General features: G+C 40.0%; 2 protein-coding genes across 8 annotated transcripts in view; both read right to left on the bottom strand.

Moving 5' to 3' along the window:
- The window catches only part of klhl4 (kelch-like family member 4), a 39,839-nt gene extending 38,234 nt beyond the window's left edge, over positions 1–1,605 (bottom strand). For all 5 annotated transcript variants that reach the window (XM_077021706.1, XM_077021708.1, XM_077021704.1 and 2 more), the window contains exon 1: positions 1,413–1,605. The gene's annotated coding sequence lies outside the window, so the exon portion shown is untranslated. The remainder of the gene's footprint in view (positions 1–1,412) is intronic.
- Positions 1,606–1,825: 220 nt separating this feature from the next.
- ahnak (AHNAK nucleoprotein) overlaps positions 1,826–24,496 on the bottom strand; it is a 33,396-nt gene continuing 10,725 nt past the window's right edge. Inside the window, exons 6-7 of one of the 3 annotated variants that reach the window (XM_077021701.1) lie at positions 9,787–23,356; positions 1,826–9,072 (exon numbers count right to left, since the gene is read on the bottom strand). In XM_077021701.1, coding sequence (XP_076877816.1) covers positions 2,750–9,072; positions 9,787–23,356 — 19,893 coding nt within the window. In that variant the 3' untranslated portion in view covers positions 1,826–2,749. Of the gene's footprint in view, positions 23,357–24,496 lie in introns of all 3 variants that reach the window. The other 2 variants (XM_077021700.1, XM_077021699.1) reach the window with 2 other exon arrangements.

Genomic DNA, 24,496 nt, shown 5'->3' with positions numbered 1-24,496 from the left:
GTTGTGAGTCAAGCGAGCTGGTTTAAAAGAAAACACAACAGCTACATGTTGGCAACATTTTGGATTTGTTTCAAATAAAAATGAGAGACCATTGGAGCACGCCCCCACGATTCTAATTTGATAATATGATTGGCTGATAAAACTGTCAATCCATAATAAAAGCTCTCAAAGTAAAAGACAAGGGTATGTGACAGATAAACAGATGTTCCTGAGGAAGGCCTTTCTCTCTTTTACCTAGAAACAACGGTGTGAAATATTCTGATTGGTTGATTTTTTATTTCAGTTTTTTTCCCATCACAAGCACGAAAAGTGGATTTGAAAGCCGATTTATAGGAAAAATACAAATTATTGGTGAAGCATTATTAACATATATTACATATAATAGATAAAGCATCCTTTTTAAGATCAATTAACCTTCAGGGAAGGCGTTGAAGTCCCTGACGGTTCGGCACTGGTATAGTGTTAATTCACCACATTTTACCGTTATATTACCTGTTTTTTGCCGCCTTTCTTCCTCCACTTTTCTCCTTTTTCTACCCTGGGCACCAGAGGACTTCTCCCTTTTTGACATCTTTACGAGGAGATGTCACTCACTCTGTGGTGTCTATTTCCCCCACAGAGAAACAGTAACGAGGTGCACAGAGCGCGGAGGCGGGCGGGTTGGCGCGTCGTGTGTTATTATAATAATTATTAATTTGACTAATATTATTAAACAATGAAATTATGATTATGTGGAATTTGCTTGTTTTCACATTTATTGTTAATAAAAATCTGATATTTTGTCTTTTGTACCATATTCTACAACTTCAAATATCTAGCTTTTGAGCTTTTGTGCTGCAGTTAAAAATCTGTTTAACCTTGATGTTAGCTTAAACTAACATAACCCTTGCTAATAATATATATATATTGCTAATATATATATATTTAATATAATGTATATATATATTTTTTAGAATATCATATCATAAAGACAACAGAACTATGCAGACTTTATTACATAAAACATCCATCACATTTTAAAATATTAACAATACTTAAGGATACTGCAGTTAAGCAATTGGCAGACTACATAATTATCTTATTTGCTCATAACATTAGGGTGTTTTATATATGTGAGTACTTTCTCATTGCCTCAATGCATGAAGACATGAGATTTCGTGTTTGGTATTTGTTAGCTGTGGCTGTAACCACAAAATACAAAATGGACTACTTTTTACAACTGAAATTAGAATTGTGCATATAGGCCCTATGTATAAAATAATTTTTGAAGTTCATTCTATCATAATTACAGTCTTATTTATTTAGTCATGATATATTTTTGAACTATTGTTAATCCTATTTCACTCATTCCTTTACATTGATTAGATTGGTATATGTTATGATCATTCATAAGAACAATGCCATTTACTTACCTTTCAGATGTTTACAAGAAAATGCCTGTGTCAGTATTCCTTTCTTGTCATAGCTCACCATTTATGAATAAAATATTTTTTCTTGTATTTAATTAATTTAAGGCTTCCCCTCAATGTTCTTCATACCCTACTCTACAGACAAACACTAATGTGCTAGAAAAAAAATTTCCTGCCTGAAAGAAAATTCCAAAAACGTTCCTTCTTTAACAATAGCTGACTCTGAACAATCAGGAAGGCATCATTTCCTGTTTTCGTGGCTTACGAATTGTAATAAAGATCAGTTTGAAGTGTTCATGACTGAGTTGAATGTGCATGTTTCTCCATTATAATGTTATTGTTTTCAAAATAGTATGAATATTTGGTAACTTCAAATTCTAAGAGAACCTTTGTATATATAGAACACACATACACACTAAGAATTGAACACTTTATTAAAATTATTTTGCAGCTGACACAGAAAACAAAAATACATAACAGCTTAGAATTGTGTAATGTAAGTGTCCCACATGGGGGTTGCCCTATTCTGTGTAGAAAATGATGTGAGTGAGAGGGGTGAGAGGGATATTAGAAATATGGTAGTGAAATGTCAAAATATTTTAGTTGATAAACCATTTTCTCTGTGAGCATGCGGAAGGTTTTCTTTGTTAAAAATGTGTGTCAGTATAAAAGTCTGATGAGATAAATACTTATGGGTATTATTTGTATGCATCATGATATCATATACCAAAAGCCATGCCTCTTGGGTATAGTATCAGCAATTATTTACATTTTGTACAGGCCTAAAATATATACTGACATTTGAATGCTATGTGATATACAGATTTTTGTAAGTATTATACAGCACTTTACTTGAGGCTTCAAAATAATAACGTCTTTATTTCTGAAAACTGTAAATATATTTGTATGTGTAACAATCGAGGCATTATTTGTGACAGATGTATACTAAACCCTTCCCAATAAAGGTTAATCATAAAAAAATATAATCATATCATAAAATTGTTTAAAACCAGATGCAGATATTTAATTTCCACTAAACATTGGGCATTAAACTGAATATAAAATGTGATAGCAGGCCCAATAAAGTTTTATTTACAAATGACAGTTAAAATTACAGATACAGATTTATCTTATTTACAGTTAAATTGTGATTTTAAAAGACTTAACATGTACCCCAGCAAAATTAAAGGATAATTATTAATTATTCAAAAGAGAATTGCATCAAAAGTAGCATCTAGCATCATGGCAGTGTATAATTCTGTAGTTAAAGGAGGCGTAGCTATATAAATAGCACATAGAATCGATAGAATATTAGTGCCCCTTAACAGTATCACAATGCATTATTTTTTTGATGAAACAGCAAGTTCAACCTTTGGGAAACGAAAACCACTTTTTGAACCACTATCACTGCTAGAAGTTGATGACACTCTGGACTTCTTTGATGGAAGAGTAATTCCACTAGCACCTTCCACCCTTGCTTCACTATCATCTCCAAGTGTCACTTCATATGAACCCTTGGACTTTGAACCAAACCCACCAAATGTGCCAAACTTCAACTTTCCTTTTTTGCCTTTTGCCTTAGCTCCACCAGCATCCATTGAAATATTACCACCCTCTGTTTGTAAATGCCCTTCAATGGAAAGCGGAGAAGCAAGTTCTCCTTCATCGCTCAATGAGGAAGAACGAGGCCTTGATTTTTTATAAAGATCAAGTGAAGCTGATTTACTCTTGGGTGAAAGTTTTAATCCAGAAGAACCCCCCTCCAATTCTCCAGAACTCACACTTAATCCTTTACACACTTTAGCACCCCCCTCACCAACTTCAATTTCAGGTCCCTGAAGGGTATGATCAGATGAACTTTCACCCTTGATTTTAGACTTGCCAAAAAATCGTGGCTTTTTTACTTTGATTTTCCCACCGCTGCTTTTCAAAGTAGTGCTAGGACACTGCATGTCTTGACTTTGTGAACTAACATTACCACTAGCAGTTAATTCTCCTGAATCAACATCTGCATCCATTTCCCTCCCCTCTACCTTCGGTAAAGCAATTCCAAACTTTGGTACCTTGATCTTTGGAAAGGATATATTGCCCTCAGTATATTCAACTGAACCAGATGCTGTTAAATTAGTACTCTCTCCAGTTTCTCCACTTTTCTCAGTTGAAGTACTTCCATGCAGCCCTTTAATCTTTTGAGTTGGAATCTTCAATTCCATATCTTGAATATCTCCCACAATTTTAACACCTTCTGTACCTCTAAAGCTTTCCTTTGTTTCAGTGTCCTTCAAACTAAACTCTGGAACAGAAACTTTGATGCCCTGACTTGTAGCTCCTGTTGAAGAATCAGTACTGCCCTTAACTTTTAAGCCACGACCTTCTAAATAAACATCTGAAGCTTTGATTTTGGCTTTTTTTGCTTTGACATCTGGGTCTTCAGTGCTCATAGTTGGTGTTTTAATATCCATACCTACATCTGCCTGTTTTGCGGGTGATTTTGAAGTTATAGATACTGAGCCAGCACCTTTATCTTTTGGGGATTTAATGTCAAATTCAACATCTGGAAAATGTAGTTTTCCAAACAGTGTCTTCTTTACCTTAGGTCCTTTCAAGTGTAGGTCAGGTGAGTCTGTGTCTAATGTCAAATCAGTTTTAGGATCAACATTAAGGTCAGTTTTCAATTTACTTTTCACCTTTGGCAATTTGAATTTCCCCTTCTTTGCCTTTAAATTTGTGTCCATTTGAGGACTTTCAAGATTAGAATCAAAAGGAGTACTCTTGACATTAATTTTGGGAGCTTTAATTTTAGTGTCTTCAGAAAGATTAACATCAACATCAGCGCCTTCCATCTTAGGTGACTTGGATCCAAATGACATTGCTTTAATTTTAGGCATCTTCAAACCACCTGCAGGCCCCTCAATATCAATATCTGCAGACTTAATGGCAACTTCTGGCACTGTAAAATCACCTTCAATCTTTGGAACAGAGACATCTACATCAGATTTAACTTTAGAACCCTTAATATTCATATCTACATCAGGTAGGGAGATTGCTGCACCAGACTTCACTTTAGGACCCTTAATGTTGAAGTCCATATCAGGCATGGAGACCTTTGGCCCAGAAATGCTGGGCATGCTGAATTTGGAACCCTTAATTTTTCCCTCTGGTCCTTCCACATCTATTTCAGGGCATTTAATGTCCAACTTTGGTCCTTTAACATCAATTTCTCCTTCTGGAAGATTTATGTCAACATCAGGGCCTTCCGCTTTGGGACCCTTCGATCCAAATCCAGGCATTTTAAATTTAGGCATTTTAAGTCCTCCCTCCGTTCCCTCAATTTTAACATCTGGACCCTCAATATCAACTTTTGGCACTTTTATGTCACCTTCAATCTTTGGAACAGAGACATCAACACCTGTTTTTACTTTTGGACCTTTAAGGTTGAAATCCACATCAGGCATGGAGAGCTTTGGCCCAGAAATTGTGGGCATTTTGAATTTGGGACCCTTAATTTTTCCCTCTGGTCCTTCAACATCTATTTCGGGGCTTTTAATGTCGAACTTTGGTCCTTTAACATCAATCTCTCCTTCTGGGAGATTTATGTCAACATCAGGGCCTTCCGCTTTGAGACCCTTCGATCCAAATCCAGGCATTTTAAATTTAGGCATTTTAAGTCCTCCCTCCGGTCCCTCAATTTTAACATCTGGACCCTCAATATCAACTTTTGGCACTTTTATGTCGCCTTCAATCTTTGGAACAGAGACATCAACACCTGTTTTTACTTTTGGACCTTTAAGGTTGAAATCCACATCAGGCATGGAGAGCTTTGGACCAGATATTGTGGGCATTTTGAATTTGGGACCCTTGATTTTTCCTTCTGGTCCTTCAACATCTATATCAGGGCTCTTAAGGTCTATCTTTGGTCCTTTGACATCAATGTCTCCTCCTGGTAGACTCATGTCAACATCAGGGCCTTCCATTTTGGGTCCCTTGAATCCAAATCCAGGCATTTTAAATTTAGGCATCTTAAGTCCTCCCTCTGGTCCCTCAATTTTAACATCTGGTCCCTCAAGATCAACTTTTGGCACTTTTATGTCACCTTCAATCTTTGGAACAGAGACGTCAACATCAGATTTTAATTTTGGACCTTTAATGTTGAAATCCACATCAGGCATGGAGAGCTTTGGCCCAGATATTGTGGGCATTTTGAATTTGGGACCCTTAATTTTTCCTTCTGGTCCTTCAACATCTATATCGGGGCTCTTAAGGTCTATCTTTGGTCCTTTGACATCAATGTCTCCTTCTGGTAGACACATGTCAACATCAGGGCCTTCCATTTTGGGTCCCTTGAATCCAAATCCAGGCATTTTAAATTTAGGCATCTTAAGTCCTCCCTCTGGTCCCTCAATTTTAACATCTGGACCTTCAAGATCAACTTTTGGCAATTTTATGTCACCTTCCATCTTTGGAACAGAGACGTCAAAATCAGATTTTAATTTTGGACCTTTAAGGTTGAAGTCCACATCAGGCATGGAGAGCTGTGGCCCAGACATTGTGGGCATTTTGAATTTGGGACCCTTGATTTTTCCTTCTGGTCCTTCAACGTCTATATCGGGGCTTTTAATGTCCAACTTTGGTCCTTTAACATCAATATCTCCTTCTGGGAGATTTATGTCAACATCAGGGCATTCCCCCTTGGGTCCCTTAAATCCAAATCCAGGCATTTTAAATTTAGGCATTTTAAGTCCTCCCTCCGGTCCCTCAATTTTAACATCTGGACCCTCAATATCAACTTTTGGCACTTTTATGTCACCTTCAATTTTTGGAACAGAGACATCAACACCTGTTTTTACTTTTGGACCTTTAAGGTTGAAATCCACATCAGGCATGGAGAGCTTTGGCCCAGATATTGTGGGCATTTTGAATTTGGGACCCTTGATTTTTCCTTCTGGTCCTTCAACATCTATATCGGGGCTCTTAAGGTCTATCTTTGGTCCTTTGACATCAATGTCGCCTCCTGGTAGACTCATGTCAACATCAGGGCCTTCCATTTTGGGTCCCTTAAATCCAAATCCAGGCATTTTAAATTTAGGCATCTTAAGTCCTCCCTCTGGTCCCTCAATTTTAACATCTGGTCCCTCAAGATCAACTTTTGGCACTTTTATGTCACCTTCAATCTTTGGAACAGAGACATCAACACCTGTTTTTACTTTTGGACCTTTAAGGTTGAAATCCACATCAGGCATGGAGACCTTTGGCCCAGATATTGTGGGCATTTTGAATTTGGGACCCTTGATTTTTCCTTCTGGTCCTTCAACGTCTATTTCGGGGCTTTTAATGTCCAACTTTGGTCCTTTAACATCAATATCTCCTTCTGGGAGATTTATGTCAACATCAGGGCATTCCCCCTTGGGTCCCTTAAATCCAAATCCAGGCATTTTAAATTTAGGCATTTTAAGTCCTCCCTCTGGTCCCTCAATTTTAACATCTGGACCCTCAATATCAACTTTTGGCACTTTTATGTCACCTTCAATTTTTGGAACAGACACATCAACACCTGTTTTTACTTTTGGACCTTTAAGGTTGAAATCCACATCAGGCATGGAGAGCTTTGGCCCAGATATTGTGGGCATTTTGAATTTGGGACCCTTGATTTTTCCTTCTGGTCCTTCAACATCTATATCGGGGCTCTTAAGGTCTATCTTTGGTCCTTTGACATCAATGTCGCCTCCTGGTAGACTCATGTCAACATCAGGGCCTTCCATTTTGGGTCCCTTGAATCCAAATCCAGGCATTTTAAATTTAGGCATCTTAAGTCCTCCCTCTGGTCCCTCAATTTTAACATCGGGTCCCTCAAGATCAACTTTTGGCACTTTTATGTCACCTTCAATCTTTGGAACTGAGAGGTCAACATCAGATTTTAATTTTGGACCTTTAATGTTGAAATCCACATCAGGCATGGAGAGCTTTGGACCAGATATTATGGGCATTTTGAATTTGGGACCCTTAATTTTTCCTTCTGGTCCTTCAACATCTATATCGGGGCTCTTAAGGTCTATCTTTGGTCCTTTGACATCAATGTCTCCTCCTGGTAGACTCATGTCAACATCAGGGCCTTCCATTTTGGGTCCCTTGAATCCAAATCCAGGCATTTTAAATTTAGGCATCTTAAGTCCTCCCTCTGGTCCCTCAATTTTAACATCTGGTCCCTCAAAATCAACTTTTGGCACTTTTATGTCACCTTCCATCTTTGGAACAGAGACGTCAAAATCAGATTTTAATTTTGGACCTTTAAGGTTGAAATCCACATCAGGCATTGAGAGGTGTGGCCCAGATATTGTAGGCATTTTGAATTTGGGACCCTTGATTTTTCCTTCTGGTCCTTCAACATCTATTTCAGGGCTTTTAATGTCCAACTTTGGTCCTTTAACATCAATATCTCCTTCTGGGAGATTTATGTCAACATCAGGGCCTTCCCCTTTGGGTCCCTTAAATCCAAATGAAGGCATTCTAAATTTAGGCATTTTAAGACCTCCTTCTGGTCCCTCAATTTTAACATCTGGACCCTCAAGATCAACTTTTGGCACTTTTATGCCACCTTCAATCTTTGGAACTGAGACGTCAAAATCAGATTTTAATTTTGGACCTTTAATGTTGAAATCCACATCAGGCATGGAGAGCTTTGGCCCAGATATTGTGGGCATTTTGAATTTGGGACCCTTGATTTTTCCTTCTGGTCCTTCAACGTCTATTTCGGGGCTTTTAATGTCCAACTTTGGTCCTTTAACATCAATATCTCCTTCTGGTAGACTCATGTCAACATCAGGGCATTCCCCCTTGGGTCCCTTAAATCCAAATCCAGGCATTTTAAATTTAGGCATTTTAAGTCCTCCATCTGGTCCCTCAATTTTAACATCTGGACCCTCAATATCAACTTTTGGCACTTTTATGTCACCTTCAATTTTTGGAACAGACACATCAACACCTGTTTTTACTTTTGGACCTTTAAGGTTGAAATCCACATCAGGCATGGAGAGCTTTGGCCCAGATATTGTGGGCATTTTGAATTTGGGACCCTTAATTTTTCCTTCTGGTCCTTCAACATCTATATCAGGGCTCTTAAGGTCTATCTTTGGTCCTTTGACATCAATGTCTCCTCCTGGTAGACTCATGTCAACATCAGGGCCTTCCATTTTGGGTCCCTTGAATCCAAATCCAGGCATTTTAAATTTAGGCATCTTAAGTCCTCCCTCTGGTCCCTCAATTTTAACATCTGGTCCCTCAAGATCAACTTTTGGCACTTTTATGTCACCTTCAATCTTTGGAACTGAGAGGTCAACATCAGATTTTAATTTTGGACCTTTAATGTTGAAATCCACATCAGGCATGGAGAGCTTTGGCCCAGATATTGTGGGCATTTTGAATTTGGGACCCTTAATTTTTCCTTCTGGTCCTTCAACATCTATATCGGGGCTCTTAAGGTCTATCTTTGGTCCTTTGACATCAATGTCTCCTCCTGGTAGACTCATGTCAACATCAGGGCCTTCCATTTTGGGTCCCTTGAATCCAAATCCAGGCATTTTAAATTTAGGCATCTTAAGTCCTCCCTCTGGTCCCTCAATTTTAACATCTGGTCCCTCAAAATCAACTTTTGGCACTTTTATGTCACCTTCCATCTTTGGAACAGAGATGTCAAAATCAGATTTTAATTTTGGACCTTTAAGGTTGAAATCCACATCAGGCATTGAGAGGTGTGGCCCAGATATTGTAGGCATTTTGAATTTGGGACCCTTGATTTTTCCTTCTGGTCCTTCAACATCTATTTCAGGGCTTATAATGTCCAACTTTGGTCCTTTAACATCAATATCTCCTTCTGGGAGATTTATGTCAACATCAGGGCCTTCCCCTTTGGGTCCCTTAAATCCAAATGAAGGCATTCTAAATTTAGGCATTTTAAGACCTCCTTCTGGTCCCTCAATTTTAACATCTGGACCCTCAAGATCAACTTTTGGCACTTTTATGCCACCTTCAATCTTTGGAACTGAGACGTCAAAATCAGATTTTAATTTTGGACCTTTAATGTTGAAATCCACATCAGGCATGGAGAGCTTTGGCCCAGATATTGTGGGCATTTTGAATTTGGGACCCTTGATTTTTCCTTCTGGTCCTTCAACGTCTATTTCGGGGCTTTTAATGTCCAACTTTGGTGCTTTAACATCAATATCTCCTTCTGGTAGACTCATGTCAACATCAGGGCATTCCCCCTTGGGTCCCTTAAATCCAAATCCAGGCATTTTAAATTTAGGCATTTTAAGTCCTCCATCTGGTCCCTCAATTTTAACATCTGGACCCTCAATATCAACTTTTGGCACTTTTATGTCACCTTCAATTTTTGGAACAGACACATCAACACCTGTTTTTACTTTTGGACCTTTAAGGTTGAAATCCACATCAGGCATGGAGAGCTTTGGCCCAGATATTGTGGGCATTTTGAATTTGGGACCCTTAATTTTTCCTTCTGGTCCTTCAACATCTATATCAGGGCTCTTAAGGTCTATCTTTGGTCCTTTGACATCAATGTCTCCTCCTGGTAGACTCATGTCAACATCAGGGCCTTCCATTTTGGGTCCCTTGAATCCAAATCCAGGCATTTTAAATTTAGGCATCTTAAGTCCTCCCTCTGGTCCCTCAATTTTAACATCTGGTCCCTCAAGATCAACTTTTGGCACTTTTATGTCACCTTCAATCTTTGGAACTGAGAGGTCAACATCAGATTTTAATTTTGGACCTTTAATGTTGAAATCCACATCAGGCATGGAGAGCTTTGGCCCAGATATTGTGGGCATTTTGAATTTGGGACCCTTAATTTTTCCTTCTGGTCCTTCAACATCTATATCGGGGCTCTTAAGGTCTATCTTTGGTCCTTTGACATCAATGTCTCCTCCTGGTAGACTCATGTCAACATCAGGGCCTTCCATTTTGGGTCCCTTGAATCCAAATCCAGGCATTTTAAATTTAGGCATCTTAAGTCCTCCCTCTGGTCCCTCAATTTTAACATCTGGTCCCTCAAGATCAACTTTTGGCACTTTTATGCCACCTTCAATCTTTGGAACTGAGACGTCAACATCAGATTTTAATTTTGGACCTTTAATGTTGAAATCCACATCAGGCATGGAGAGCTTTGGCCCAGATATTGTGGGCATTTTGAATTTGGGACCCTTGATTTTTCCTTCTGGTCCTTCAACGTCTATTTCGGGGCTTTTAATGTCCAACTTTGGTACTTTAACATCAATATCTCCTTCTGGTAGACTCATGTCAACATCAGGGCATTCCCCCTTGGGTCCCTTAAATCCAAATCCAGGCATTTTAAATTTAGGCATTTTAAGTCCTCCATCTGGTCCCTCAATTTTAACATCTGGACCCTCAATATCAACTTTTGGCACTTTTATGTCACCTTCAATCTTTGGAACTGAGAGGTCAACATCAGATTTTAATTTTGGACCTTTAATGTTGAAATCCACATCAGGCATGGAGAGCTTTGGCCCAGATATTGTGGGCATTTTGAATTTGGGACCCTTAATTTTTCCTTCTGGTCCTTCAACATCTATATCGGGGCTCTTAAGGTCTATCTTTGGTCCTTTGACATCAATGTCTCCTTCTGGTAGACTCATGTCAACATCAGGGACTTCCATTTTGGGTCCCTTGAATCCAAATCCAGGCATTTTAAATTTAGGCATCTTAAGTCCTCCCTCTGGTCCCTCAATTTTAATATCTGGTCCCTCAAGATCAACTTTTGGCACTTTTATGTCACCTTCTATCTTTGGAACAGAGACGTCAAAATCAGATTTTAATTTTGGACCTTTAAGGTTGAAATCCACATCAGGCATTGAGAGCTGTGGCCCAGATATTGTAGGCATTTTGAATTTGGGACCCTTAATTTTTCCTTCTGGTCCTTCAACATCTATATCGGGGCCCTTAAGGTCTATCTTTGGTCCTTTGACATCAATGTCTCCTCCTGGTAGACTCATGTCAACATCAGGGCTTTCCACTTTTGGTCCCTTGAATCCAAAGGAAGGCATTTTAAATTTAGGCATTTTAAGTCCTCCCTCCGGTCCCTTAATTTTAACATCTGGTCCCTCAAGATCAACTTTTGGCACTTTTATGTCACCTTCCATTTTTGGAACAGAGACGTCAACATCAGATTTTAATTTTGGACCTTTAAGGTTGAAATCCACATCAGGCATGGAGAGCTTTGGCCCAGATATTGTGGGCATTTTGAATTTGGGACCCTTAATTTTTCCCTCTGGTCCTTCAACATCTATTTCAGGGCATGTAATGTCCAACTTTGGTCCTTTAATATCAATCTCTCCTTCTGGAAGATTTATGTCAACATCAGGGCCTTCCGCTTTGGGACCCTTCGATCCAAATCCAGGCATTTTAAATTTAGGCATTTTAAGTCCTCCCTCTGGTCCCTCAATTTTAACATCTGGACCCTCAATATCAACTTTTGGCACTTTTATGTCGCCTTCAATCTTTGGAACAGAGACATCAACACCTGTTTTTACTTTTGGACCTTTAAGGTTGAAATCCACATCAGGCATGGAGAGCTTTGGCCCAGATATTGTGGGCATTTTGAATTTGGGACCCTTAATTTTTCCCTCTGGTCCTTCAACATCTATTTCAGGGCTTGTAATGTCCAACTTTGGTCCTTTAACATCAATCTCTCCTTCTGGAAGATTTATGTCAACATCAGGGCCTTCCGCTTTGGGACCCTTCGATCCAAATCCAGGCATTTTAAATTTAGGCATTTTAAGTCCTCCCTCCGGTCCCTCAATTTTAACATCTGGACCCTCAATATCAACTTTTGGCACTTTTATGTCCCCTTCAATCTTTGGAACAGAGACATCAACACCTGTTTTTACTTTTGGACCTTTAAGGTTGAAATCCACATCAGGCATGGAGAGCTTTGGCCCAGATATTGTGGGCATTTTGAATTTGGGACCCTTAATTTTTCCCTCTGGTCCTTCAACATCTATTTCAGGGCTTGTAATGTCCAACTTTGGTCCTTTAACATCAATCTCTCCTTCTGGAAGATTTATGTCAACATCAGGGCCTTCCGCTTTGGGACCCTTCGATCCAAATCCAGGCATTTTAAATTTAGGCATTTTAAGTCCTCCCTCCGGTCCCTCAATTTTAACATCTGGACCCTCAATATCAACTTTTGGCACTTTTATGTCCCCTTCAATCTTTGGAACAGAGACATCAACACCTGTTTTAACTTTTGGACCTTTGAGGTTGAAATCCACATCAGGCATGGAGAGCTTTGGCCCAGATATTGTGGGCATTTTGAATTTGGGACCCTTAATTTTTCCTTCTGGTCCTTCAACATCTATTTCGGGGCTTGTTATGTCCAACTTTGGTCCTTTAACATTAATCTCTCCTTCTGGGAGATTTATGTCAACATCAGGGCCTTCCGCTTTGGGACCCTTCGATCCAAATCCAGGCATTTTAAATTTAGGCATTTTAAGTCCTCCCTCCGGTCCCTCAATTTTAACATCTGGACCCTCAATATCCACTTTTGGCACTTCCATGTCACCTTCAATCTTTGGAACTGAGACGTCAACATTAGATTTTACTTTCGGACCTTTAATGTTGATATCCACATCAGGGTTTACATCACCTTCTGGTACACTAATATCAATACTTGGTAAATCAGTCTTAGGTGATTTCAGACCAAATCTTGGCATTTTAAATTTTGGTAACTTAAATCCTCCCTCTGAACCTTTACTTTCCAAACTCTCTCCTCTTGGAAGTTTAACATCAGTATCTATAACATCTGTCTTGGGACCTTTAAATCCAAATTTTGGCATTTTGAATTTTGTTTTCTTCAAACTAGCATCAGGAACATCAAGATCAATTTTTGGAGTTTCACTGTCAGTTATGGTCAAAGATATGTCATCCACAACCTTTGGAACTGAAATATCAGATTTCCCTTTAATTTTAGGGCCTTTTATGTTCAAATCTACATCGGGCATAGAAGTCTGTGGACCCGATATATTGGGCATTTTGAATTTAGGGCCCTTAATTTTTCCCTCTGGTCCTTCAACATCTATTTCGGGGCTTTTAATGTCCAACTTTGGTCCTTTAACATCAATGTTTCCTTCTGGCAGATTTATGTCAATGTCAGTGACATCCCCTTTAGGTCCCTTGAATCCAAATGTAGGCATTTTAATTTTAGGCATTTTAAGTCCTCCCTCTGGTCCCTCAATTTTAATATCTAGACCCTCAATATCAACTTTTGGCACTTTCATATCACCTTCAATCTTTGGAACTGAGACATCAACACCAGTTTTTACTTTTGGACCTTTAAGGTTGAAATCAACATCAGGCATGGAGAGCGTTGGCCCAGATATTGTGGGCATTTTGAATTTGGGACCCTTAATTTTTCCCTCTGGTCCTTCAACATCTATTTCAGGGCTTGTAATGTCCAACTTTGGTCCTTTAACATCAATCTCTCCTTCTGGGAGATTTATGTCAACATCAGGGCCTTCCACTTTGGGACCCTTCGATCCAAATCCAGGCATTTTAAATTTAGGCATTTTAAGTCCTCCCTCTGGTCCCTCAATTTTAACATCTGGACCCTCAATATCAACTTTTGGCACTTTTATGTCACCTTCAATCTTTGGAACAGAGACATCAACCCCTGTTTTTACTTTTGGACCTTTAAGGTTGAAATCCACATCAGGCATGGAGACCTTTGGCCCAGATATTGTGGGCATTTTGAATTTGGGACCCTTAATTTTTCCCTCTGGTCCTTCAACATCTATTTCAGGGCTTTTAATGTCCAACTTTGGTCCTTTAACATCAATCTCTCCTTCTGGAAGATTTATGTCAACATCAGGGCCTTCCACTTTGGGACCCTTCGATCCAAATCCAGGCATTTTAAATTTAGGCATTTTAAGTCCTCCCTCCGGTCCCTCAATTTTAACATCTGGACACTCAATATCAACTTTTGGCACTTTTATGTCACCTTCAATCTTTGGAACAGAGACATCAACACCTGTTTTTACTTTTGGACCTTTAAGGTTGAAATCTACATCAGGCATGGAGAGCTTTGGCCCAGATATTGTGGGCATTTTGAATTTGGGACCCTTAATTTTTCCTTCAGGTCCTTCCACATCTATTTCGGGGCTTTTAATGTCCAACTTTGGTCCTTTAACATCAATCTCTCCTTCTGGGAGATTTATGTCAACATCAGGGCCTTCCGCTTTGGCACCCTTCGATCCAAATCCAGGCATTTTAAATTTAGGCATTTTAAGACCTCCCTCCGTTCCCTCAATTTTAACATCTGGACCCTCAATATCAACTTTTGGCACTTTTATGTCACCTTCAATCTTTGGAACTGAGACATCAACACCTGTTTTTACTTTTGGGCCTTTAAGGTTGAAATCCACATCAGGCATGGAGAGCTTTGGCCCAGATATTGTGGGCATTTTGAATTTGGGACCCTTAATTTTTCCCTCTGGTCCTTCCACATCTATTTCTGGGCTTTTAATGTCCAACTTTGGTCCTTTAACATCAATCTCTCCTTCTGGGAGATTTATGTCAACAGCAGGACCTTCCGCTTTGGGACCCTTCGATCCAAATCCAGGCATTTTAAATTTAGGCATTTTAAGTCCTCCCTCCGGTCCCTCAATTTTAACATCTGGACCCTCAATATCCACTTTTGGCACTTTCATGTCGCCTTCAATCTTTGGAACAGAGACATCAACCCCTGTTTTTACTTTTGGACCTTTAAGGTTGAAATCCACATCAGGCATGGAGACCTTTGGCCCAGATATTGTGGGCATTTTGAATTTGGGACCCTTAATTTTTCCCTCTGGTCCTTCAACATCTATTTCAGGGCTTTTAATGTCCAACTTTGGTCCTTTAACATCAATCTCTCCTTCTGGAAGATTTATGTCAACATCAGGGCCTTCCACTTTGGGACCCTTCGATCCAAATCCAGGCATTTTAAATTTAGGCATTTTAAGTCCTCCCTCCGGTCCCTCAATTTTAACATCTGGACCCTCAATATCCACTTTTGGCACTTTTATGTCACCTTCAATCTTTGGAACTGAGACATCAACACCAGTTTTTACTTTTGGACCTTTAAGGTTGAAATCCACATCAGGCATGGAGAGCTTTGGCCCAGATATTGTGGGCATTTTGAATTTGGGACCCTTAATTTTTCCCTCTGGTCCTTCCACATCTATTTCTGGGCTTTTAATGTCCAACTTTGGTCCTTTAACATCAATCTCTCCTTCTGGGAGATTTATGTCAACAGCAGGACCTTCCGCTTTGGGACCCTTCGATCCAAATCCAGGCATTTTAAATTTAGGCATTTTAAGTCCTCCCTCCGGTCCCTCAATTTTAACATCTGGACCCTCAATATCCACTTTTGGCACTTTCATGTCGCCTTCAATCTTTGGAACAGAGACATCAACACCTGTTTTTACTTTAGGACCTTTGAGGTTGAAATCCACATCAGGCATGGAGAGCTTTGGCCCAGATATTGTGGGCATTTTGAATTTGGGACCCTTAATGTTTCCCTCTGGTCCTTCAACATCTATTTCGGGGCTTTTAATGTCCAACTTTGGTCCTTTAACATCAATCTCTCCTGCTGGGAGTTTTATGTCAACATCAGGGCCTTCCGCTTTGGGACCCTTCGATCCAAATCCAGGCATTTTAAATTTAGGCATTTTAAGTCCTCCCTCCGGTCCCTCAATTTTAACATCTGGACCCTCAATATCAACTTTTGGCACTTTTATGTCGCCTTCAATCTTTGGAACAGAGACATCAACACCAGTTTTTACTTTTGTACCTTTAAGGTTGAAATCCACATCAGGCATGGAGACCTTTGGCCCAGATATTGTGGGCATTTTGAATTTGGGACCCTTAATTTTTTCCTCTGGTCCTTCCACATCTATTTCGGGGCTTTTAATGTCCAACTTTGGTCCTTTAACATCAATCTCTCCTTCTGGAAGATTTATGTCAACAGCAGGACCTTCCGCTTTGGAACCCTTCGATCCAAATCCAGGCATTTTAAATTTAGGCATTTTAAGTCCTCCCTCCGGTCCCTCAATTTTAACATCTGGACCCTCAATATCCACTTTTGGCACTTTCATGTCGCCTTCAATCTTTGGAACAGAGACATCAACACCTGTTTTTACTTTAGGACCTTTGAGGTTGAAATCCACATCAGGCATGGAGAGCTTTGGCCCAGATATTGTGGGCATTTTGAATTTGGGACCCTTAATGTTTCCCTCTGGTCCTTCAACATCTATTTCGGGGCTTTTAATGTCCAACTTTGGTCCTTTAACATCAATCTCTCCTGCTGGGAGTTTTATGTCAACATCAGGGCCTTCCGCTTTGGGACTCTTCGATCCAAATCCAGGCATTTTAAATTTAGGCATTTTAAGTCCTCCCTCCGTTCCCTCAATTTTAACATCTGGGCACTCAATATCAACTTTTGGCACTTTTATGTCACCTTCAATCTTTGGAACAGAGACATCAACACCAGTTTTTACTTTTGGACCTTTAAGGTTGAAATCCACATCAGGCATGGAGAGCTTTGGCCCAGATATTGTGGGCATTTTGAATTTGGGACCCTTAATTTTTCCCTCTGGTCCTTCCACATCTATTTCGGGGCTTTTAATGTCCAACTTTGGTCCTTTAACATCAATCTCTCCTTCTGGAAGATTTATGTCAACAGCAGGACCTTCCGCTTTGGAACCCTTCGATCCAAATCCAGGCATTTTAAATTTAGGCATTTTAAGTCCTCCCTCCGGTCCCTCAATTTTAACATCTGGACCCTCAATATCCACTTTTGGCACTTTCATGTCGCCTTCAATCTTTGGAACAGAGACATCAACACCTGTTTTTACTTTAGGACCTTTGAGGTTGAAATCCACATCAGGCATGGAGAGCTTTGGCCCAGATATTGTGGGCATTTTGAATTTGGGACCCTTAATGTTTCCCTCTGGTCCTTCAACATCTATTTCGGGGCTTTTAATGTCCAACTTTGGTCCTTTAACATCAATCTCTCCTGCTGGGAGTTTTATGTCAACATCAGGGCCTTCCGCTTTGGGACTCTTCGATCCAAATCCAGGCATTTTAAATTTAGGCATTTTAAGTCCTCCCTCCGGTCCCTCAATTTTAACATCTGGACCCTCAATATCAACTTTTGGCACTTTTATGTCGCCTTCAATCTTTGGAACAGAGACATCAACACCAGTTTTTACTTTTGTACCTTTAAGGTTGAAATCCACATCAGGCATGGAGACCTTTGGCCCAGATATTGTGGGCATTTTGAATTTGGGACCCTTAATTTTTCCCTCTGGTCCTTCCACATCTATTTCGGGGCTTTTAATGTCCAACTTTGGTCCTTTAACATCAATCTCTCCTTCTGGAAGATTTATGTCAACAGCAGGACCTTCCGCTTTGGAACCCTTCGATCCAAATCCAGGCATTTTAAATTTAGGCATTTTAAGTCCTCCCTCCGGTCCCTCAATTTTAACATCTGGACCCTCAATATCCACTTTTGGCACTTTCATGTCGCCTTCAATCTTTGGAACAGAGACATCAACACCTGTTTTAACTTTAGGACCTTTGAGGTTGAAATCCACATCAGGCATGGAGAGCTTTGGCCCAGATATTGTGGGCATTTTGAATTTGGGACCCTTAATGTTTCCCTCTGGTCCTTCAACATCTATTTCGGGGCTTTTAATGTCCAACTTTGGTCCTTTAACATCAATCTCTCCTGCTGGGAGTTTTATGTCAACATCAGGGCCTTCCGCTTTGGGACTCTTCGATCCAAATCCAGGCATTTTAAATTTAGGCATTTTAAGTCCTCCCTCCGGTCCCTCAATTTTAACATCTGGACCCTCAATATCAACTTTTGGCACTTTTATGTCGCCTTCAATCTTTGGAACAGAGACATCAACACCAGTTTTTACTTTTGTACCTTTAAGGTTGAAATCCACATCAGGCATGGAGACCTTTGGCCCAGATATTGTGGGCATTTTGAATTTGGGACCCTTAATGTTTCCCTCTGGTCCTTCAACATCTATTTCGGGGCTTTTAATGTCCAACTTTGGTCCTTTAACATCAATCTCTCCTGCTGGGAGTTTTATGTCAACATCAGGGCCTTCCGCTTTTGGACCCTTCGATCCAAATCCAGGCATTTTAAATTTAGGCATTTTAAGTCCTCCCTCCGTTCCCTCAATTTTAACATCTGGACCCTCAATATCAACTTTTGGCACTTTTATGTCACCTTCAATATTTGGAACAGAGACATCAACACCTGTTTTTACTTTTGTACCTTTAAGGTTGAAATCCACATCAGGCATGGAGACCTTTGGCCCAGATATTGTGGGCATTTTGAATTTGGGACCCTTAATTTTTCCCTCTGGTCCTTCCACATCTATTTCGGGGCTTTTAATGTCGAACTTTGGTCCTTTAACATCAATCTCTCCTTCTGGAAGATTTATGTCAACATCAGGGCCTTCCGCTTTGGGACTCTTCGATCCAAATCCAGGCATTTTAAATTTAGGCATTTTAAGTCCTCCCTCCGGTCCCTCAATTTTAACATCTGGACCCTCAATATCAACTTTTGGCACTTTTATGTCGCCTTCAATCTTTGGAACAGAAACATCAACACCTGTTTTTACTTTTGGACCTTTAAGGTTGAAATCCACATCAGGCATGGAGAGCTTTGGCCCAGATATTGTGGGCATTTTGAATTTGGGACCCTTAATGTTTGCCTCTGGTCCTTCAACATCTATTTCGGGGCTTTTAATGTCCAACTTTGGTCCTTTAACATCAATCTCTCCTGCTGGGAGTTTTATGTCAACATCAGGGCCTTCCGCTTTTGGACCCTTCGATCCAAATCCAGGCATTTTAAATTTAGGCATTTTAAGTCCTCCCTCCGTTCCCTCAATTTTAACATCTGGACCCTCAATATCAACTTTTGGCACTTTTATGTCACCTTCAATCTTTGGAACAGAGACATCAACATCTGTTTTTACTTTTGGACCTTTAAGGTTGAAATCCACATCAGGCATGGAGAGCTTTGGCCCAGATATTGTGGGCATTTTGAATTTGGGACCCTTAATGTTTCCCTCTGGTCCTTCAACATCTATTTCGGGGCTTTTAATGTCCAACTTTGGTCCTTTAACATCAATCTCTCCTGCTGGGAGTTTTATGTCAACATCAGGGCCTTCCGCTTTTGGACCCTTCGATCCAAATCCAGGCATTTTAAATTTAGGCATTTTAAGTCCTCCCTCCGTTCCCTCAATTTTAACATCTGGACCCTCAATATCAACTTTTGGCACTTTTATGTCACCTTCAATCTTTGGAACAGAGACATCAACATCTGTTTTTACTTTTGGACCTTTAAGGTTGAAATCCACATCAGGCATGGAGAGCTTTGGCCCAGATATTGTGGGCATTTTGAATTTGGGACCCTTAATGTTTCCCTCTGGTCCTTCAACATCTATTTCGGGGCTTTTAATGTCCAACTTTGGTCCTTTAACATCAATCTCTCCTGCTGGGAGTTTTATGTCAACATCAGGGCCTTCCGCTTTTGGACCCTTCGATCCAAATCCAGGCATTTTAAATTTAGGCATTTTAAGTCCTCCCTCCGTTCCCTCAATTTTAACATCTGGACCCTCAATATCAACTTTTGGCACTTTTATGTCACCTTCAATCTTTGGAACAGAGACATCAACATCTGTTTTTACTTTTGGACCTTTAAGGTTGAAATCCACATCAGGCATGGAGAGCTTTGGCCCAGATATTGTGGGCATTTTGAATTTGGGACCCTTAATGTTTCCCTCTGGTCCTTCAACATCTATTTCGGGGCTTTTAATGTCCAACTTTGGTCCTTTAACATCAATCTCTCCTGCTGGGAGTTTTATGTCAACATCAGGGCCTTCCGCTTTGGCACCCTTCGATCCAAATCCAGGCATTTTAAATTTAGGCATTTTAAGTCCTCCCTCTGGTCCCTCAATTTTAACATCGTGGCCCTCAAGATCAACTTTCGGTACTTTTATGTCACCTTCAATCTTCGGAACTGAGACATCAACATCAGCTTTTACTTTCTGACCTTTAAGGTTGAAATCCATATCAGGCATGGAGAGCTTTGGACCAGATATCGTGGGCATTTTGAATTTGGCACCCTTGATTTTTCCTTCTGGTCCTTCAACATCTATGTTGGGTCTTTTAACATCAATCTTTGGTGCTTTAACATCAATGTCTACTTCTGGCAGATTTATGTCAACATCAGTGACTTCCGCTTTAGGTTCCTTGAATCCAAATGCAGGCATTTTAATTTTAGGCATTTTAAACCCTCCCTCTGGACCCTCAAATTTAACATCTGGACCCTCAAATTCAACCTTTGGGACTTTCACGTCACCTTCAATCTTTGGAACAGAGACATTTACATCAGATTTCACTTTAGGACCCATAATGTTTAAGTCCACATCAGGCATAGAGAGCTTTGGACCAGATATGGCGGGCACTTTGAATTTGGGACCTTTGATTTTTCCTTCTGGTCCTTCAACATCCATATCTGGGCCTTTAACCTCAATCTCGGGGCCTTTCAAATTAATGTCACCTTTTGGCACACTTATATCAACATCTGGGCCTTCAACCTTGGGTCCCTTGAATCCAAATGAAGGCATTTTAATTTTGGGTATCTTAAAACCTCCATCTGGTCTCTCAACGTGTGCATCTGGACATTCAATCTCAGCTTTTGGCACTGTTATGTCACCTTCAAGCTTTGTAGCTGAGATGTCTACGTCAGTTTTGACTTTAGCACCCTTAAAATTGAAATCCACATCAGGCATAGATACCTTTGGACCAGATATGCTGGGTACTTTGAATCTGGGCCCCTTGATTTTTCCTTCTGGTCCTTCAACATTCATATCTGGACCTTTCACGTTAATTCCTCCTGCTCCTTCAACATATATACCAGGGGTTTTAATGTCATATTTGGGTCCTTTAACAACAATGTCTCCTGGCAGATTTATGTCAACAGCAGGGCCTTCCATCTTTGGTCCTTTCCCTCCAAATGAAGGAATTTTCATTTTGGGTATCTTAATCCCTCCCTCTGTTCCTTCCATATGAGGATCTGGACCCTCAATGTCAGCTTTTGTCACTTTCATGTCACTTTCTGTCATTGGAAATGAGACATCTACATCTGTTTTTACTTCAGGGCTCTTAACACTGAGGTCTACATCAGGCATGGAGATCTTTGGGCCAGATATGGTTGGTATTTTAAATTCGGGACCTTTGATTTTTCCTTCTGGTCCTTCGGCATTCATATCTGGGCTTTTAATATCAGTCCTAAGGCCTTTTATCTCAAATGAAGGCGTTTTCATTTTTGGCATCTTCAGTCCAAACTCAGGCCCCTGAATATCAATTTCTGGACCTTTAATGTCCACTGTATGTGCTTTGATATCCCCTTCAGATGGTATTTTTATGTCATGTGTTTTCAGATAACTTGCATCTACATCAGAGCTCTCATTTAGTTTCGTTTTAGGATCTTTGCAGTTAAAATCCACATGAGGCATAGAGATCTTTGGACCAGTGATAGAGTGCATCTTATATTGATGACCCCTCACTTTTCCGTCAGGTCCTTCAATTTCGGTATGCGGTGTACTGATATCTACTGCTGGTCCTCTTATGTCAGCAACAGCTTTGAACGGACTCACATCTACTCCAGGGAAGTCCAACTTTGCACTATCAGTGCTCCCAATTAATGTCACTTTGGTTTCTGGCATCTTGATTCCTCCTTTAGGTTCCTTATTATCAGCTTTTTCACCCTTAATGACTACTTTAGATGTTATTACATTTTCTTCAGCTCTTGCTACTGAGGTATCTGCATCACATTTGATATCTGAGCCTTTTACAATGAGTACTCCAGGGCCTTCTACTTTCAGACCTTCATGTCCAAATGGCATCTTCATATCGCTTTTAATTTTTGAAATTGAGCCAGCAGTTCCCATTGGCACTGACACATCCAGAGGTGCAATATCTGCCCTTGGTGTTTTCATTTTGCCTTCTGCTGTAAACCCTTCTACATTTGTGCTTAGCTTTGAGAGCTTTGGGTCACCAGAATGTGATGTTTCTATGCCTTTTCCTAATGTTGTGCTGTCCTGTATTCCAACTTTTGTGGAAAACATTGAAACAAATTCAGTTCCTCCTTTCACATTTGAATCTTTTATCGCAGCTTCAGTATCTGGTCTAGAAACAAAAATTTCATGTGAGTGTGGAATTATACCTCCTTTGTTCATACTAATGTTAAATGCGTGTTCTGTTCCAGTTTCTTTCAACAGAGGGTCACTTATGCTAACATGACTTCTATCTTTTTCTAATCCCATACCTATACCCAAGTCTTTAGTGAAAACACTCATGCTTTTTGAAACACCCTCATGCTCTATATCCCCTTGTGCTTTTGCCCATGATCCAGTGTCAGTCATATTAAATGTTGAATCCTTCCCACTCCCTGTGCCTCTTGTAATTGTGGTTTTGACATGCCCTGAGCTCCGGTCCTCTAGATCTCTGAACCTAACTTCTCCCATATCACCTCCCTCTGCTGTACCAATCTTGCTTATAACACTGTCATGTGGTAATCTGATCTGCGCAGAGCCTCCTTCTAATTGTTCATGCTGTGAAACATATTTGAATTCTGGGCTTGAAATATCAATTTGCTGCTTGCCAGATCCACCTGGTATGTCCACAGTGTAAGTTGTGATGCGGCGAGTAATGGTAGTAATGGTGCTGCCATCACTGCTGGTGCTGCTGTGACGTTCTGTGCGAACATCAACTCCCTCTGCAAGGTCCTCAGACTTCAGCCTGGGCTTAATTTTCTTGGTGTAGATTCTTCTGTAGTCCTCATCATCTCCACTCTGCAAAGAAAAAATCAGTGACAAAAATTTCACTGTAATATCTCAATATCAATTTCTCAAAATTGGATTTTGACTACAAACATTAGCCCACTATATCTCCTAATTACGAACTACTAATTTCTAACTGATATAATCATTTTAAAACAAAAACTATTACATTGTTTATATTAAATATGAATTGGTATGCCATAACATATGGAAAACTGTATGTTAATTTAAATAATTCACATCTGCTAATAATGTATTCAGTCTAACTAACCTCTTTTTATAATTACTCCACTCAATGGAAAATATATTTTTCATTGCCAGTCAAGAAAATAGCAAAAACCTTTTCCATGAAAATGGAGCTTCATAAGTTTAAGAATCAGTTAACAAAATTATTAATTATGAGACTTTTGTTGACATTACCAAAGTCTTCTCTTCAGAAACACTTTATTCGTTCCTACATTTTATGGCATTTGGCAGACACCAATTGTGAGCAATTGAGGGTAAGGGCCTTGCTCAGGGGAACCTCAGTCATGGCCTCAGGTCTGGGAATCGAACCCACGACCCTCCGGTCACAAGACCAGTTCCCTAACCGCCAGGCCACGACTGCCCTATTGTAACGGTATGGCACAGACACCCCCTGTATAGGTGCCCTGGGTAGTCTGCTATGTATGTCTGTTGTTTGTTGTTGATTGTTGTTGTTGTCACACCCCCTTGATAGCTTACCTACTGTTTCACCTGTCTCTTGTTTTATGCCCATTAAATGTGTGTGTATTTAAACCTTTGTGATTTGCCCTCTATTGTCAGTCTTTGTTATTGCCACCCGCTGTATTTGTTTGCATGTTTAATGAACGTTGTGTGTTGTGCACCACTCTCGGCTTCCCCTCCCTTGCTACCATGACACCTATACTAACATTTGTAGACATTTGTGTTGGCTTAGTTATCATTATTAAATATTGAGAGCTGTCATTAAATATCATTACATTGCCTTCATAATATTAATAAAGAGAAAATATGTCCAGGGGTCCCTCACATGCAAATGAGTGACCCTCAAACACATTAATTACTATGGAGCAATGGTATGCATATGTAATGATATCTCTGTGAGTTGTAACACACAATATAATAGATAGTTCTATGACTTTCATAATGTAA

This window comes from Brachyhypopomus gauderio, chromosome 11, assembly GCF_052324685.1.
Source record: "Brachyhypopomus gauderio isolate BG-103 chromosome 11, BGAUD_0.2, whole genome shotgun sequence".
Classification (NCBI taxonomy): Eukaryota; Metazoa; Chordata; class Actinopteri; order Gymnotiformes; family Hypopomidae; genus Brachyhypopomus; species Brachyhypopomus gauderio.
The sequence above is the reverse complement of the archived record's forward strand: the minus strand, read 5'-3'. Positions and strand labels throughout refer to the sequence as shown.